Genomic DNA, 18164 nt, shown 5'->3' with positions numbered 1-18164 from the left:
GTGTTTATATTCGGGCACTACCTGTAGCTCTCGTTAATTTTTGAAAATATTTACGTTTGTGCTAAACCCTTTTCCTCATGCATCCAAAACAAAGACGGCATCCACCTTCGTCTTTGCAAATTAATTGTGAAAACATTTATAAATGGCTAAATGCAAATCCCGGGTACGCATTTCACACCGAATAGCATTACGCCGAGCTGTCCACACAATTAACAGAGCGGAATTAACAAAACACTGGCCGATTTAAATTTGAATTAAGGCTCCAAAATTAATTAATCCTCGTCACAACACGGACTGCGGCAATTAGTCCGACACAGCGAATCCAGAACTTCTTCCAACCGACATCTGCACTGTTTATGAATATTAATAATGCCTTATAAAATATCACTGATAACTCGGCGATATTAACAAAGTGACAGTTTATTAAAGCCGGTTTGATTATTACTCCTGAGAATCTTGCAGATATTGGGATTTGGGAATTGATTGTTTGGTAAATATTAATATTGTTTTCTACCTGACCCCGAGATGATATCGCAGAGGTAACGGGACGTTATTGATTATAACACGAACGGGGATGTCGATAAATCAAACCTTGAATAAATTGGGTCCATTGTAGATTTGTAATTTAATATTGACATATGGTTGGAGCTTTTTCCGCAGCTTTAATTAAGAGATGCGTGGAAGTAGATAAACCGAAGGCGTTAATGAGACATTCTTTGCCAATGAAAACTGTCAGCAAAAAATAAATAAATGATTCGTCTTTGTTGTTATCGCATATTTTGCCATGTGAAGTGTAGCATCGTCACTCACTCGGCTACTGCCTCGACGATAAAGTAATAAGACTCTTGCACTTGACTAAATTAATTGATCACTTTTCGTTTAAACAAACAAAAATGTCTTAAAAAGGGTAGGCCTCAGCCTCCATCAGATGGACTAGCAATCGAAGAATGTAATATTAAGATTAATTATTCGCAGCCTTATCAGCTGCGAATACGGTCCGTCCTATTCAAACAAACACGAGTCATCGCAGCAGCGCCCTGCGTGTTTGCCTTGTTCCCCCCTCACAGTCCGGACCTGGAATCACCCTTACAAGGGAGCGAATAAGGGCCAACACGAATCTTACGTGTTATCATTAATTATACTACAGATCTGCAAACGTCATGCGAAATTAAGGATTTTTCCAAGCGATACAGGAAGTCAGTTTTGAATATTTGTTAACAATTCATTAAGTCACAACTTCATAAATTACATCATGACTTGGACGAATTACATTTATTTCTTATTTAGGCACTGGCGTGTCGGAAGTCCATAAAATTACATCCGTGTCGTTATTAATACCACCAAACCTTCTCTTTCCTCTAATAGAAAAGCTCGCGATATAAATCTGTCGCAAACTTCTGATTCGCCATTGTGGCTACGTGATTGGATTATATATTTTACACCTGTCTTGACAGTTCAAAGAGTCGTTTGCTCGACGAACAAGACCACCCTCTAACTTATTAAATTCTTATTATTTATTACGTCTTTGCGTTCGAACGATTACTTTTCAACTTAACGATCATCCGGAATATTTCCAAAAGGTGGTAACTTTAATTAGCCAAAGCTCCCCTCTTTTTAAAGCCGCATCGTTTGTTACTGTCGAGCTTTATTCAAGGATTTATTTTGCGGTTTACGAAAGAACTAAATAAAAGTCAATAAAAGTACATATTTTTTCATGTATTTTTTTTTAAATTATTATTTATTTACTTTTGTGTTTTTAGCATGAAATGCTTGCAACCCTATTTTTTAGATAATTAATTTAATTTTACATTTAGTTCTTTTTTAAATTATAGTCGGTTGGGCTGGTTTTGATTGAGCGATTTTATTATTTCACCCCAATTGACTTGATTTCGTTTTCCTCGAAGGGCTGATTTGGGCAATTTTGCCAAGTGCTTGGCATTTAACCATATGTTTTATTCTTATCATCTCATCGATCTTTAATTTCCGTTCACGGTTTTTAATTTACTTCCTAGTTTATGATTTATGGAAAAGTGCAATAGTAAAATGTGTTAAACCGTTTTTGTGTTAGGTGGATAAAATGAGATAATATCATTAGTTTGTGTTTGATGTGTTGTTTTTAATTTCTAAATTGAAAATTTGTGATGTTTAAGCTAATTAGTAGTGACATAGTGGAGCACATGTTGTCTGTCTTGAGAGTATGATGAAAGACGCCCATTTCACGGTTTCTGTAAATCCCATTTGTCTTTAATTAACCCATCATGTCAGACGAAACGACAAACATCGGTGTTAAAATGGCGAACGTTGTCGAGTGGATTTTCAATGAATAAATTTCTCAAAGTTGGAGTATTAAAATTCGAGGAAATGACACGGAAAATAAAAAGGAATGTAAATCCCCTTGCGTCGACAAATTACATTTCTGAAAATGTATTCCAAAGTACTAAAACCCAATTTAAAATCTTCGTTGTCAAAAACTAATCACACACCTTTAAAATAAAAGCTCGGGCGTGAAATCAGATTTCCATTCACGTTTCCATTATTAACTTTCGCGAATGTTATTTTTTATTCAAATCGCGACGAAAAGTTGCGAGATCATTTGTCATCGGCGGCTTATGACTCTTCGGAGCATGCCGACAATTAGGGTATCGGATGGTGTCGTGGCGTTTTTTCTTCTTGGGACGTGGTCTGCATGTGATTTGTGAACTCGAGGGAACACGCGAGGGAACTAGAACACAAGAGCACCCAGACAGACACCCGCGGTTTGCCACCGTTGTCTTACATACATATTTATGGATGTGCGGTACGCAAACTGGTGCACGCGAATTGACAATAACAATAATTAACTAATTGGTGCATTTGCATACCCTCGTAAACATATCGGTCACATGAAATTTTTATTAATTGTATCTTCGCAGCAAAAAATAAATTGCGACAGTTCAAATATCAAATAAAAGAATCGATTTTTTTTTCTAGTTTTGGTACTGTGGGATGGTTTCATAAAGTGACCATTTGAATTAGCACCAAGCGATATAAAATAGCTCCGGGGGTGACAATATTAGATCAGTTGTGCATGCGTGGTTATATCCTGCTGTCACTCGACTGATCTTTTGATAACAACTCTTCGGGGAGAAATTTTTTGTGTTGCGTTGAAAGCTCATCGTTTTCTTAGTTAATTATAAGACAAACTGTTCCCTAATCCACGTGTCTTTTAGCAAACATCAGGCGGTATCTTTCGTAATAAAGGTGATATTGTAGCTACTGCATTACAGTCAAGTTATTATTAAAATGAGGTGATTAATCATAGTGGTGACATCTCTGACAGTCCCCCATCGAGCCGGGGCCGGCTGGCCTGATGTCGCCAAGCCGGTGTCATCACCTCCTCCTCATTTGTAACATAAATAAACCCTCTTATAAAAAATTCCTATATCTATCTTTTGACCGCAAGACACGACTAGTCTCCGTTCCACCCTCTGACATACCTTGTTCCGATCAAATACGGACATTAATATTTGCATTTAATTAAATCGAAACACGGTAAATTAATTTTATGCTAGCGGTGAATATTTACGACGATTAAATAATTTTAGAACCAGCGGCTGTTGCTCGTAATAACAACGTGTTGTTTCAGGCGAGGTTATGACGATTTAATGCTGTTTGTCCGCTCACACACCCCTTGCTTCGTGTTTGTTTATTCACCTATCCCTGTTTGCCGATGTCAAAAGTAACGACCTACACGACATTACGTCTGTAATTAGTGGACACTACGTGAGAAAATCGCCATACCACCTTAATAATATGCCACGATGTTTGCCCACAACACCCTCAAATGAATCGCACTCAACAACTAATATTAATTATATGCCACGGAACCACGGTCAAAAGGCACAATTTATAAGAAGCACACACCCCAATTACGAAAAAATAAATAATACATTTTGTTTGTCAAAATAAAACTTTGAAAAATTTTAAAAATACACATGTGCAAATACCGGAATGTTCCAGACAACAAAAAACTAAATGAAATTAAAATATTTTATTACTAAAATAGAAAAATACTTCATCATTTTCTTAACAGAACATAAAAAATTATAATGAGACTGGAAAATCAGTAAAAAGCGTGTGATTCTATTAATTTGGCATTTTCAAAAATCAGCGTTAAAAAATCAAGCGAAAAATTTACTCCCGCACTTAAAATTTGAAAGTTTTTTCTTTATGAATTTTAAGGCATGCTCCAGCAGCGAAATGTTGGAATTGATCTACGACGTGGGCTTTTATAGGTACCCTTGCAATTTATTTTTGTAGTTCAGATCGTTTTATTACAGGAGGGTGTAAGAGTCAGACATGCTGATGATTTTTAAAATGTCTTTCTGCAGCCAAAAAATATGTTCAATAAGTGAATTAAAATGCTTCTTGTTGTAGCTCACAGCTGGGACCGTCTGACAAATGACTAAGTTAGTTTCGTTTTCGCGACGTTGAGAGGATCTGTCAAAGCTTAGGGGAGCTTTTTTATAATGCTGCCAACATCCGCGCGAAAACATCTCTAAATACGTTGCGTTTTCCGAGGGCTCTACCTTAATCAATCATCTATCTCCGTTTCGTTATTTTCGGTAATTAGGGCGTCTCCTCGTTAGGGCGTTATCCAATATGTAAACTGAGACATTATCAAAGTCCAGATCATAATGTACCTAGTGCCATCAGCCGACATTGCATTAAATATTATTAAGATATCTTGATCAAGTTTAGAGTGGAGAATTCACTTAGCAGCTTCATACACGAACTAAGAGCAGTCGAGATCTTATCTTCGCTCGCTAATCTAATATTATAATTGTATTCTACGAAATGCTACATTCAGTTAACAGATTCCATGTTAACTGTTGCCACGGCTTTTCGCGAATGTCGTCCTTAAGTACTGATGACAATGAAGCTCGAATGAATGCGAGAGAGTTTCGAAAGCTCCTCCGGGAAACATCGAAATCTCATTTCCGGATATACCTACACTCGGAGTTACTGAGGTAATTAGCAAAAGAAGCTCCCCGAGTATTGTTCTTAGGACTTTAAAAGTTATGTTCTTAGGGCGGTTCTAATTAAAACGTTATATCTAAATCAAACGCGTGTGAGACTCGACCAACCAAACAGTCACAAACATGACGTGACATACGCAAAAGCTCAGCTTTTTCTTCACATACATATCGCCTCAATCGCATCTACGCGTGTTTTTTCATGTTGAACCACAGCTTATCGCAAATCAGCTCGTTTCAATTATTTTCTAATAATAAATGAATGCAGTTATACTCGTTTTTTTTAATTATCTAAATAAATTGAGAAGTTTTTTCAAGTATACCTACTCCATAAGCATCAAATTTATAGATTGTTACTTTAAAAAGACGTTTATATTAAAAAATTACTAGAAGATGCATGCATCATCAAACTCGTAATTTTTTTAAATAATTAAATTAATTTAAATAATAGAAAATAATGTATTCTTACTTATTTACGTTCTAATTAATTTTACGATGGAATCCAGATTTATGAAACCTGATTAGCCGGATAATAAACCTGGAACCAGTCTTGGACATTATTTAAGACTTCGGGTTTACTTCGAGGGGTGTCTGCGAGCTGTGGCAATGTAAAAATGTGATTTTTCCTGCCAGGTGTTTATAAATGGAATTAAAACAAACTTATCGGAAATCAAGGCAAAATAAACGGTTTTAAAGCGTTCTGTGTGGGGCGATAAGCGGCGTCTGTGTAAAGGCACGCCAATATCGTCGGTATATCATCGGAGAAAAAGACAGGCATAGTTTCAAATTTCATTTAAGATTTAATTTGCGTGGAGATATGTGAATCCCTCTGTAAGATTAGGTCGTAGCGATACGTCGTCTCTTTATAGGGTCGGTTTTTGCGTAACTAGTCCGCAATTAAAGCTCTGCTTTTGTTAAGCTCGCCTGCAAACAATGCGTGTTTCAGATAGGCCTTCTGTGATCCTTCTAGAATGGACAGTGGGGTGGTACATGTGATTTATAAGTACCTGGATCTTTCATTAATTAAAATTTTAGTTTGTTTTTGCGCTTTAGAAGCGCGTCCCTTAAGAAAGATTATTTCACTGAGTCGAGGCAATAAAATTTTAATCGACTTTCGGTGGCCGAAATGTGGAGTACCTCGAAAGTATGAATGTGTTTGTTAACTGAAATTATTATTTACATAGAGGAGCTTGTTATATGTCAGTTATTTGCAGTGCTGACCCACGTTTCTCTTCATACATTTGTAATATTAAGTAAACATTAACTTCCATTTCCAGTAGACTCACCCTTTTCAGCCTGAATATTTACCCGGTCCTATTTATTGTATGCACTTGTAATTGTTTATAAACACAGGTGAAAGGCTCACTAAACAATTTATCACTTATTTTGGAAAACAAACGCCAAAAATTGGCTTTCTTCCAGACAAATCGTGCATGTCTAAAGCGAAATCCATCGACCTCGGGAGATACGGCCCTAATTCAATTCAATCACTCGATTGGTAACTAGAGAATACCAAATTGGCTCGACTGGGAATTGGAAAAAAGCCAAGCAACCGGCTTCCTAACCCTTAAATTCAAATGAAATTTTCTCATTTTTCAGAGACTTGTTATTAAATGAATTTAGTCAGCTACCTGTAAATTATCAATCTCAGACTCCCTCCTAACATGTCTAAAGCAGAAATGAAAATAATTAAATAATAATGAAACAAGTATAAGAGAAGGGTAATGATTATATCAAAGAAGGGTTAAACTACTGCAAAGAACAATTAGTCTTGAATACATTCGTCACGTTTCGAACCGCGACAGACCCAATGATGCTTTGGTCGACTCGGAAGGCTTTCAGCAGATTTTGATTAGTCATAGACACAATTTAAACGAAGTAATAGAGATAGAAATCTAAATGTAAAACGGTAGCGGCTGGCCATACTTGCTTCGATTGAAATTTGATTGTAATAAATTCGAATTCATTATGACTAGGCGTTAAACTATTTCTGAAGATAATTCAGGCCCGATTCGAATAAACGATCCTTTATGCACGAGCAATTCTTTTACTGACAATAATACACACATGCAGGTGCGGCGAGAGCAGCGTTTTGCTCAACAAAACGATTTTTTTTTGCTGGAATATGTTGAGATTTTATCAGAAATTGTTGCCCGAAATTACAGTTGTTTCTTGCTTTAATTAATATTCGACAGGAGGGCGGCAAACATACTTTAATAACTTTGCAGTTTTTTAAATTTACTTGGATAATGAAGCCACTGGATTAAGTAATTTTATATTAAATTCGCATTTTTAATAATGGACAGGTTTTTGTATTTTAAACTTGCGAATCCAGGAACTAGATTGAGTTCTGTAGGCAATTCCTTGGTGTATTTGGCAAATTTGACTCAAACAAGTGTGTTTCGTCACGTATAAAATTTTCAATTTCATAGAAAATGTGATTGATTGAGTGTAGGAACATCACTTGATGCGGCAGCCCCTGTTTTCGGTAGATATACGTATACAAAGTTGTTGTAATATGTGATGACGTATTCCTCTTTTGATAAATGTTCCTCCAGTTGGTAATCGACTTTGATTCGATTCGGAGCGAAACACTTCCACGAAGACACAACGATTGATGTTTGATCCATTATCGTGTCAATTTTCGGTGAATCGGCAACGAAAAATCGATATTATTGTAAAATGAAAATAAGGAGAAACACAGTCGTACCGAGATGATTAAATTTTAATTACGTCTTGAGGCAATTAGTAGTCAATCAGCGAAGTAGTCGCAGATCGGAGCCGTTATTAAATAATAATTAGTTCTACCTACTGTAGTTATATTATCCTGAAGGGTTCCGATTTAATATTAATGTTCGAGTTAGGCATGCCATCTTCTACAATTAAGCGGTTTGCTCTCTAATTGAGAACGAGTCGAAATTGTGAGTTTCCGAATGAATTGTGTAGCGAAAAATGGAATTAAAATGCGTGTTGTGCGTCTTGCTCGTAGCGATTTCCCTCCCATTTAGTGCGCAGTAAAGTATGCATAAAATAATAATATAATAGGAAGCCGCCGCTTAATTTTTTAATGGCCAAATGCTTTTAGAGACGTCCTAACGTTGCTTGAATATTTAAAAGTAATGCGAAGACTAAGCAGCGTTGAGAGCATTGAGAACATTAACAGGAGCAATCGAGATCCTGCGGGATATAAAGACAATGTATTGCCGTAATTCCCGGGGACGGCACAGGTGCGAGCCGCCAAAATTTGATTCGCCCCCCGAAAAACTCAACTAAACAGGAAAAATACCGCGAAATTATTGTGATACACACACAATTTAAGATGAGATACCGAGGGATACTTTATTACATATTTAGACACGACTGCAGCTGCGAACTTGCCGTTCAAATTGAAAAACATTGCGTGAGCATAACGAAGAATATATGAAAAGTCATAAACACGACTCGTTTTGCTGTCAGTGGGCGAAACCCGAGAAGACTGGGGGTTGAACTTCGTTATTGGGCCTCATATGCATTGTTTTATTTGACGAGGTAATAATGTTTAAGGCTCGCTTTATTGCCTGATAATTTATTACTCCCGTTTAGATCTTGTCTTGACTTTGCTAATTGTTTGAGATTTTGACGAATGCATTCCCAATTAGAGATTCAAAAATACTCGGATTTCCAAACGTCGAAGGAGCGGATTGAATTACATTCAATATGGAATCCCAAAGGGACACGACGAATTTGTTACTGTCGAAGTCTAATTATGAGTAATTAGAGGAATCATATTTTAGAAACAAAAGGCGTAGGGTCGTTAGTGTCAGACAATTCCCGCTGCTCAAAACATGATACTTAAATGTATTCATCTTGTAGGACCTTTTTTAATTCATCAAGAAAAACGACACTAACGACCTGTTCGAATTCACATTCTAACTTTTATTCTCGCATACAAAATCCCTTTTATTCCTTATGAAAATTGTGGCATTTTAACAGCTTTGCTTTTTGCTGTTGTTACCTTTGTTTGAATTGGCCCCACAAGAGATTGAAATGTAAATTTGTGCTGCGAAATGACTGCATGTACGTCTGTCGTTGATGGACGATCGTTTTTGTGAAATTTACATAATTCAACAAAAATCGTCCACTTCAATGTAAACGGAAGATCCAGTCAGCACCTTTCGAGTGGATCTCGTTTGCTTTTCGCCCATGCAAAGGACTTTGAGCCACAATATCAGCAGCGTCTTATTTGATATATGACTCGAATCAGATGCAATTATTCCGAGAGCGATTTGCATGAATCCTTCCACATACATAAAACATGTATTGTTCTTTTCGTGTTTAAGTCTTAAGCTGTGCTATTCTGACACCCCTGAGCATGTGGGAGCGTATGTACCGTATTGTTACATAATTAAGTCGGGTCAAATGAATCTTGGGAGATAAGAATCTGTTTAATAGAACGTTGAGCGTCCTAACATGCTTCCAAATCCAATTATCTTGTGCAACTCGCCACTGTTCTTGTGAATTAGGTGCCATTTCTAGGCTAATTCGGGTGACTGGGAATTAAACTGTCCCTGTTAGTGCCTCGTTGCTCTTGGATCTGTTCTAATTGTACAAGAAAGTGTCTGCGAATTTTCCGCTTCGGCTTCTTGCAGATAATCGATACCACGGGGGCAGAATTGCTTCATTTCCTATTCATATTTGTGGTATATGCAAAGCGCTTTTCTAACGTATCGCCGCTGGCAAGGTGGTCGAAGTCATCGCAAAAGCTAGATGATCCGTGCACTTATTGCCACAATATCGGATAGCTTTGTCCGATTTTTTGCGAAGGGAAGTTTTGTCAGTTATCAAATTTCCCATTCAGATGTATTCCGAGATGTTTTAATGAAGGCGCAGGGACCCCTACGGTGACTGCCATTAACGGGGGACTGTAAAGCTCCGAATTCGCGACTTATTGCCAATGTTCTAATTAAAACAGATGTATTTTTCTAATTGCATGTTTTACGAGCCGGCTGTTAATACGAGAACTGTTAAAATTTACATTTTGGTAAAGATCAAATCGACAGATTGCATGTTTTGGACGAAATGTAATGCATTTATAATGAAGGTAAAATTGCAGTATCGTTCGCTTTTATGAACATAATTGGGCGCTTTTGTTTATTCGGGATAATTTACGGCTTCGTTTTATTCGATTGTTGATACATTGATGGCGATTTGTGTTGCAGGTTAAGGGAGGAGAGGTGCGATCCAGACAGACCACTACCCTTAGACCAAAAAGCCAGGGATCTCAGTCCAAGAAACGGTGAGTGCTCTATTTTTTTTTAAATCTAGTAGAATCTGGTTCATATTAAATGGACATTTTATAATATGTAACATTGCAGAAAATTTAGACGTTACTTTAATTCTGTTTCTTTATTTTTTTATGTAGTTTTTGTTAGAAAATTATATATTTCATTACTTATCGGAGTATTAGGAGTATTAAAACACAAATTATTTAAAGTTTTACTCCATGGTGATAACTGTCTTAAAAATTATACCTACAGGCTGCGCCAGAACTCGCGCCCCAGAGAAAAATGCCATGTAAGGTGAGATACCAGGAACATGGAGAAAAATGTTTAAAAAATTCTATCTATAAAAATTTCGAAGTTATGTGAGTTTAAATTTTGCACTTTGACTCTATTTATTTCTGTTGGAAAAATAATTTTGCAAGTTTTTTTGAATATGAAACGAATTTTTTGTTTTGAAAATGTAGAAGACTTGTGAAATACAAATGTAAAGTGGGATCGAGTGCGACTAAAATGCCTTAATAGGGTTGAAAGCGAGGCGTTTTCCTTTCCAAACGCGCGAAATTTGTCTGTTTTGGCCCAGTTGCGGCGATAAATCCCCTAAGCCCCGCGTCCAGATTGATGCGTTCATCTAAAAGAGCCAACAGTCCGATTTATTTCGAGACTTAACCGGGGTATTCGTTTCAATTTCTGCATATGCGTATTTAATTGTGACCCTCGCGTAATTTATTACCGGCGAGATTGGTTCGTGTAACGTCCAGCCGGCAAATCCCCGTTTTACAACCATTAATTAAATCCTGGAGTGATAGTTAACTTTTTATTTCGTCGACGGAACCGAATTAATTCACCAAATTCCCGTTTTATTCCAGGCTCTCCGACCGATCACAGTCCCGTGTTGAATCTGTCGAAGAGCGGCGGCGGCAGCGCCGGATCGTTAGGTGACGGCGACCATTCGGGGAGCGAAGCTGACGGGCCGGATGTTCCGCCGTCACCGAGGTCGCCGAGGTCCGCCGCCGAAGACGAGGACGACGACAATATCTCCGACCCGGAGGACGACGACGACAAGGATCAAGGTAAATTATTGTCGAGTCCAATTATCGATTTGCGCCTTTTTGACCAAAAGAACAGACTGGTCCTCCAATTTTGGAATCGTGTTACCAGTGGGGATATCCGATGACGACACACATGCACCAAAGCGAAAAAAACACTTTCGGCAGTCGACAGCAGTCGTCAAGTGCCAACGCTTTTGTGGAAATACAAACACGACAATAAAAATGTACAAAGCCCGATTTTTTAAATAGCACAACCAAATACAAAAATCGTGGAAAATGAATAAAACAAATTTATTCTGTCTCAGAAAAAAGGCCGCTTTTTAAATTTAAATTGACATACTTTTGAACCAATTTTCTAGGAAATTATTTTTAGAGAAAATCACATCGCGCTATCGGCTTTGTTTTTAACTTATTCCTAAACAAAAAATACATTTTGGCGAAATTTTTAAACAGTTATATTTTCGTTATTGTTGACGAAGATACAGATTTGAGATAAAAATAAAACACGAAACACATAAAAAATGAATAAATTAATCTGTAAGTTTTTAAATAGCTGTTGCTTTTTTAAAGTTTGAAGTATTTTTGATATGCTTCCAAAAGTAGGTATTTTACGAACTCATTTAAGTCCCTAGAATGATTTTTTTAACTCTTTAATATAATATGAAAAAGAGGCACAACACTTGACAGGTGGCGCTCTGCACTACCACTGTCTCATCTTTAATATAATAGTTATTTATTATACAAGACGATAAAGAAATCGTTTATCTAGGAGTGAAAAGGTTAAGTTTACGAGTGACGAAGTCACGAGTGGACTTTGTTCATGAGTATAGATAAACTATATTTATCGTCGTGTATAATATTTCGTTTTATTTTGTTCTTACCTACCACAATTTCTTGTGTCTGGCATATTGTTTTTTTTACAACTTGTATTTTTTTTTTATAAAAATTGGACATATTGAACACTGCACCACCTTCACGCTGGTATTGATGGTTCTTCTACATAGTTCTTTCCTTTACTCGTTTAAGCATGTATTCTTGTGTAGGTTATTAATAAAGAATATAAACAGTAGATAAAAATTACTTTATATTACTAGACGATAAAAGAGTACTTATCTACTGAAATTAGTTGATAAAAGCACTTTTTAACATTAAATACAAAATAAAATACTTAAAAGTACAACTTAAAATACATTTTTATAGATGAAAAAAATGATGTGGTTACTGTGGTAGTAGTATCGAAATTAAAATTTGAAGCTCACTACTTTTGATTACATAAATCATAATAAGAGTTGATGAATGTGTTTTTGGAAGCTTTAACACAAAAAATATTGTTTGTAACACGTACTTAAAAAGTTCTGCGAAAAAGAGCAACGATTCGTTCGCAAAAACTGTGTTACTTATAAAAAAAATAACTATTTTTTTAATAGAAGTCATAGTATGATGTGACATTTTTAAAAGCTTATTTTTCTGATATAAATAATAAAAAGTCTAAATGATATAAAGGTTTTGTAAACGTTTATAAGAATAATTATAAAAAATATGTTTCGGTTTTTATCTAAACTAACTAAACTTCTAGTATTTATTTTTAAAGCAATTTTATTTTCTCGTTCAATAAAAAGCTTGAAGTTAGGAAAAACTTTATCTTATTTCATCTGCGGCTGTAAAATATGAGAAAACTGAGGCAACATACCTCGAATTTGAAATTGGTTTAAACCGAATAACTTTTGAAGTGTGAACATCATTCTGAGTAAAGACTCGATTGAAACTAATGCTTTGTGAGGTCAAAAGTGACGTTGGCATCATTAATTAATTTAATATTCTGACATAACGAGAATGAGAATTTTCTAATTTATCGCTAGTGAAATTAATGTATTCCCCCCGAATAATACCTAAAAGAAAAGAGTCTATTTTTGGTCTTGGAACTATATTAAACTGATAATACTAAATTAATAACCCAACTGCGAACTTGCCTTTACTACATATAATAATATTAATATCAAGAGAACAAAATGTCGTTGGAATGATACAAGTTTGGTCCATCGCCAAATAAATCATTTTTGATTGCACATGCGTGCACACTTCTTATGTTCTCTCCCATTGGAAAAAATCTCCGCCTAATTTGTTTGTTTAAGACATGGGAAAATGAGATGTGGAATGTTAATGTTGTGGTCAAGATGGATGACCAACTGACATGCTCGATTTGATGGCTCACTTTGAGAATTGCCGGTTTGACGACTCCAACATTCATCAGAAATAATAAAATTTTTGTTTTTTGCAGACATGGACGAAGGAGATCTGCCTCTGCCAGCCGCTCCCGGCGGCGACTCCCAGCAAGCAGCGTTGAACTACTCGACTCTTGCGAGTGCGGTGGCTTCGGCCAACGGTCCTAGTCAAGATCCCAGCATCTCCTCGACAGAGACGCTCCTCCGCAACATCCAGGGACTCCTCAAGGTGGCGGCGGACAACGCCCGCCAGCAGGAGCGCCAGATCAACTACGAGAAAGGTACAAATAGCAACATGGTGTATCTGCTGTCGCTAGCACAGTACTATATGTATCTAGCAGCTACGCAAAAATGCTAAATTTTGGTTGAGTGACTCGGTGTAATATTTTGTAAATACATAAAGTGCCGCTGGAAAATCGGAAATTTAAATTTTGGGCGAATTGCGTGATCTGAGTTGGTAGAGTAGAAAGTTTGTAAATTTAAGTTTCGAATTTTCCAACGAACGATTGCATAGCAAGTTAGTCTTGAAATTGTATAAAGTATGTGAGATGATGGCACTCGTGTGCACATATCGACTTGTACTCTAAAAATAAGTAGCTTTACTAGATGTACATACTTAAGCATAATCTGTGGATAGAAGCAGATATTTTCTAGCGAAGGTAATGTTAGAGTGACGACTGTAAAGAGTACTAAAGGACGCCTCAGATAAGAATCTGTGTGTGTTTGAACCTGACCCGGTGTTTCAGTGATGGAATTTGGTTATTCTGTCGGCTGGTTGTTAGTATATTATTAGTAATGTGCCATTACTTCCAGTGTTGCTAGAGTAGATGTTTATTTAAAAATTAGTTAATTTAACTTAAATATTTATATATTTAAAATAATCTGAAAATTTTGATATATTCTTCTTTTGTATATTTATCCGGAATATAACAAAATTTTCTTTGCACCAAAAAAATTCAGTGACGATTTCCTTTCAACGGAACTCGATCTGACGTCTAGCATTAGGTTTATGTGTGATGTACATGTTAACAATTCAAAATTGAAAATAAACGAAATTACTATATACACTCCTCGCCTTTTTTTTACTACAACAACCTTTTTTCAGTTTAGCTAAAATTGGCAAACCATTTCTTATCTCAAGGCCAAGCTCTAAATAGGTAGGTGGCACTTTTATTATTTTTATTATCAATGTTACCAACTAACAGATACTAAATTCCAGCATTGATATGCCAAAGTTATTTCGGGAGCAATCATCAAAACATTTATTAACTTAACGCTCCACTCAAACTTTCATCTTCATACTAAATTCTCTCCGAGTATATTTCATAATTATTATAGCGTAAACTGTTAGCATTCGGATTTCGCATAAACTAAACGGCGTTATTTAAACAAAACTAAATTTAATCAAACTTCCATACGTTTCTTCATTGCGCCGGTGGAATTTTTCAGGTCAGGTTCGACGACTAACATATTAGTTTTCATTTAATTAAACTCGTTATATTAAAAGAACTTTTCATCGAAAAACTTTTCACAACCAACCCAATCAAGCAAAATATTTTTAAATTAAATTGGCAAACAGTGCAAAAACCTTCGCTCTTTATATTACTCATTCAAAAATAAATACATGAAAAAACACAGAAGGAAAAAGGAAAAAAATATTATACCGTATAGTTCAAATAATATTAAATAAAACGAAGCTATCAAATACAAATGTTTAATATTAAAAAACAAAAATTGCTGTTAATTAAATTATTAATTAAAAATTATTTGTTATTAAAGTAGTAAGATACATAAGCATTCTTGACCCAACATTTGCTTTAGTAATTCAACAAAGGCCAGTTTCAGTGAGCAATAAATTAAATCATAAATTTAAATTATTATAGCTGATAGTTTATATTGTCGTAAAAGACAATGTAGCAAAGATGGGTTTTGAAACGTTCTCAAAAATGTACCATATCTGGCAAATAGAAAATTGCTAGGTGAGAGTTAAAATTACGTGTCTGAATGTTTGAAAATTATATCAGAAATTTCTCACGTGGTGTCGAGGGAGTAAATTGAAAGCGGTGGTATAAATCTTGCGTTATATACGTTCATCAGTGACGGACGTTGTGTACCGAAGAATAATATCAGTAATCTCGTTTCTGGCACGATCACGCGAAATTTCATAATTTACTCTGATTGTGAAAAAATCTCATTCGAGTAAAAATGTCTGTAGAATCTGTGCGATGCAGTCGTGTTCACGTATGTCCGTTAAACGAGAAGATCGTGTGTGGTGGTCGCAATACAAGTCTTCTTATAACTATCCACGCTCTGATATCGCCGATATTATCTCGTTTTATCGAACCCATCTCGGATCTCTGGCCGTGTTAACGCAAATTATTGGTACTTCAAGCGACCACTTTAGCTGATTAAAATTGCATTTTGAATGGAATCGTTAGGGCGAAACGTCTTCATTTACATTCGGAATTATTTACGGGCGAATTTCTCGATTCCAATTATCCGTAAACGTAAGTGCGGGCTGTTTATGTGCACGTATGTACAGCTGGACACAAACAAAATGCACCAGAGCTAATTCTAGGGTGGTATACCACTCCAGCGTTTGGACTTGGGTCCAAACATTCCAGAAGTTTAAAAATTTTAGGAAATTCATTAGTGTTACTCAACTAATAATCTACTACTAATAAACTAATGATCACAGAAAACTTTTTTCAAGTGAAAGTATAAACAAAATTAAAATTGGCATCGCCCATCAATGCCAATAAACTCTTTTAAAAAAGAAATAATTTATCATTTCCTATAAACAAAATAACGATTTTATGTCTTTACTTTTATTTTGTACTTTATTTACATTTAGCGTAAAACACTATAGATTGTGAACTGGAAATTAAATAAAAAACTCCGATCCAGCGCTCTTCATAAAATTTGTAAATTTTACAATTATTATGAAAATAAAATAAAATAAAAAATATAAGTTGGTGTATTTAAAAAAGAAAGTTATAATTAAAGTTTAAATAAGTGAATCTTACCACTTTTAGTTAAAACTCTTTATAACAAAATAGTTATTTATTTATTTATTTATTCACCGAGTTTGAGTGTAAATCGGAAGCTTCATTTCACGAGTGGCATTTTAAACTACAAGTATTAACGAGTGGTTTATCATCCGCCAGGTAGAATAAATGAACAGATTTACACTTATAGACGTGTTGAATACTTCTGAATTACACTCATCAAAACTTAACATTGCTTTAAATCTGTTGAAAATAATCAGACATTTTTTATTAAAAATCGGCAAACAGTTGTCAAAACTTCCTTACACAGGAGAAAAACCATAAATTTTGACAGTGTCGAAAAATAAAAATAATAAAATGATATCAAGTGTTGCTTGATTATGTTTAATAAACTTATATGTATAATAACTTTATACTATAAAAATGCTTAAATAATTTCAGTCAAATGTTTTATTTTGCAAAAAAGCAAATACTTTTTATTCAACATTTATGCGTTGATCAAATTATTTTTTTAGGAAATTTGAAATGTTTTTTTTTTAGTTTTAAAGCAGAAGACATTTTTTAGGTGTTAGTATTTACTAAATAAAATTCACCCCCAACTTCTTTTATTTTTGTTTATTATTATGTATTTTCTAAAATGTTATATCAATTTTTCATTTCCTGATGTTACAATTTACACTGCATATTAAAATTAGAGATTTATTCTGAACCTGTAGCACTATTAACTTTTTAGAATTTTTACAAAATAATAGTCAATATACAGGCTGTCCGAAAAAAAATTAAAGATTTCAGGTTGTGATTAAAATAAAAAAGTTTTTATGGAAAGGCTTTCTAATAAAGGAATAAGAACTATAACTTCACCTTTACCTAAAAAAAATCTTTGTGTAGATCGCTTTTTGGAATTAAGGTCGGTGCACGGTTTAAGAAAACCTATCATTACTTGAAAACGGTGCGACGTACATACAAAAATAACATAAGAAAAATTTTTTGAAATCCGAATTTGCTAAAAAATTTCAAAAAACGTTTTTTCAAACACAATTTTACGGCTTAACTAGATTAACCCCAGTGCTTCCACCCCCTTAAATAAGGTACATAATTTTTGACATCGCCAAAAAAATAGTCTAGATGCAAACTTTTATAAATATATGTTCACCAATTACTATACAGGGTGCGCCAGAACTTGCGTCCCAGAAAAAAATGCCATATAAGATACCAGGAACATGGAAAAAATGTTAAAAAAATTTTATCAATAAAAATTTCGAAGTTATGAGGGTTTAAAGTTTGCACTTTGCTTCTATTTATTTTTGTTGTAAACATAATTTTCCAAGTTTTTTTGCTATAGGCTATTAAAAGAGGAAACAAGAAAGCTGTATCCTAAATTGTAACTCTTTTCATCGTTATTTGTGGCTTTTACTGGCAAAATTTTTGTACCTTTACTAAATAATTGTCAAAAAACATATACAAGATCATCAGTATCATTAAATAGACATAAAAAAGTCAAATGTCAAAAAATAAATGTCAAAATTTTTTGACATAGAATTTTTTAAACATTTTTTTCATGTTCCTGGTATCTTACCTTACTTGAAAATTTTCTCTGGGGCGCGAGTTC

General features: G+C 34.9%; 1 protein-coding gene across 1 annotated transcript in view; it reads left to right on the top strand.

Annotated features, from left to right (window-relative positions):
- The window catches only part of LOC123004601 (dachshund homolog 1), a 120308-nt gene that overhangs the window by 46670 nt on the left and 55474 nt on the right, over positions 1–18164 (top strand). The window contains exons 6-8 of the mRNA XM_044397923.1: positions 10214–10290; positions 11143–11346; positions 13604–13828. Coding sequence (XP_044253858.1) covers positions 10214–10290; positions 11143–11346; positions 13604–13828 — 506 coding nt within the window. The remainder of the gene's footprint in view (positions 1–10213; positions 10291–11142; positions 11347–13603; positions 13829–18164) is intronic.

Source organism: Tribolium madens, unplaced genomic scaffold (genome assembly GCF_015345945.1).
Source record: "Tribolium madens isolate multiple individuals breed KSU strain unplaced genomic scaffold, Tmad_KSU_1.1 Scaffold_20;HRSCAF=117;Tcas5.2_LG4, whole genome shotgun sequence".
Classification (NCBI taxonomy): domain Eukaryota; kingdom Metazoa; phylum Arthropoda; class Insecta; order Coleoptera; family Tenebrionidae; genus Tribolium; species Tribolium madens.
This window is presented reverse-complemented; position numbering and strand designations above follow the sequence as displayed.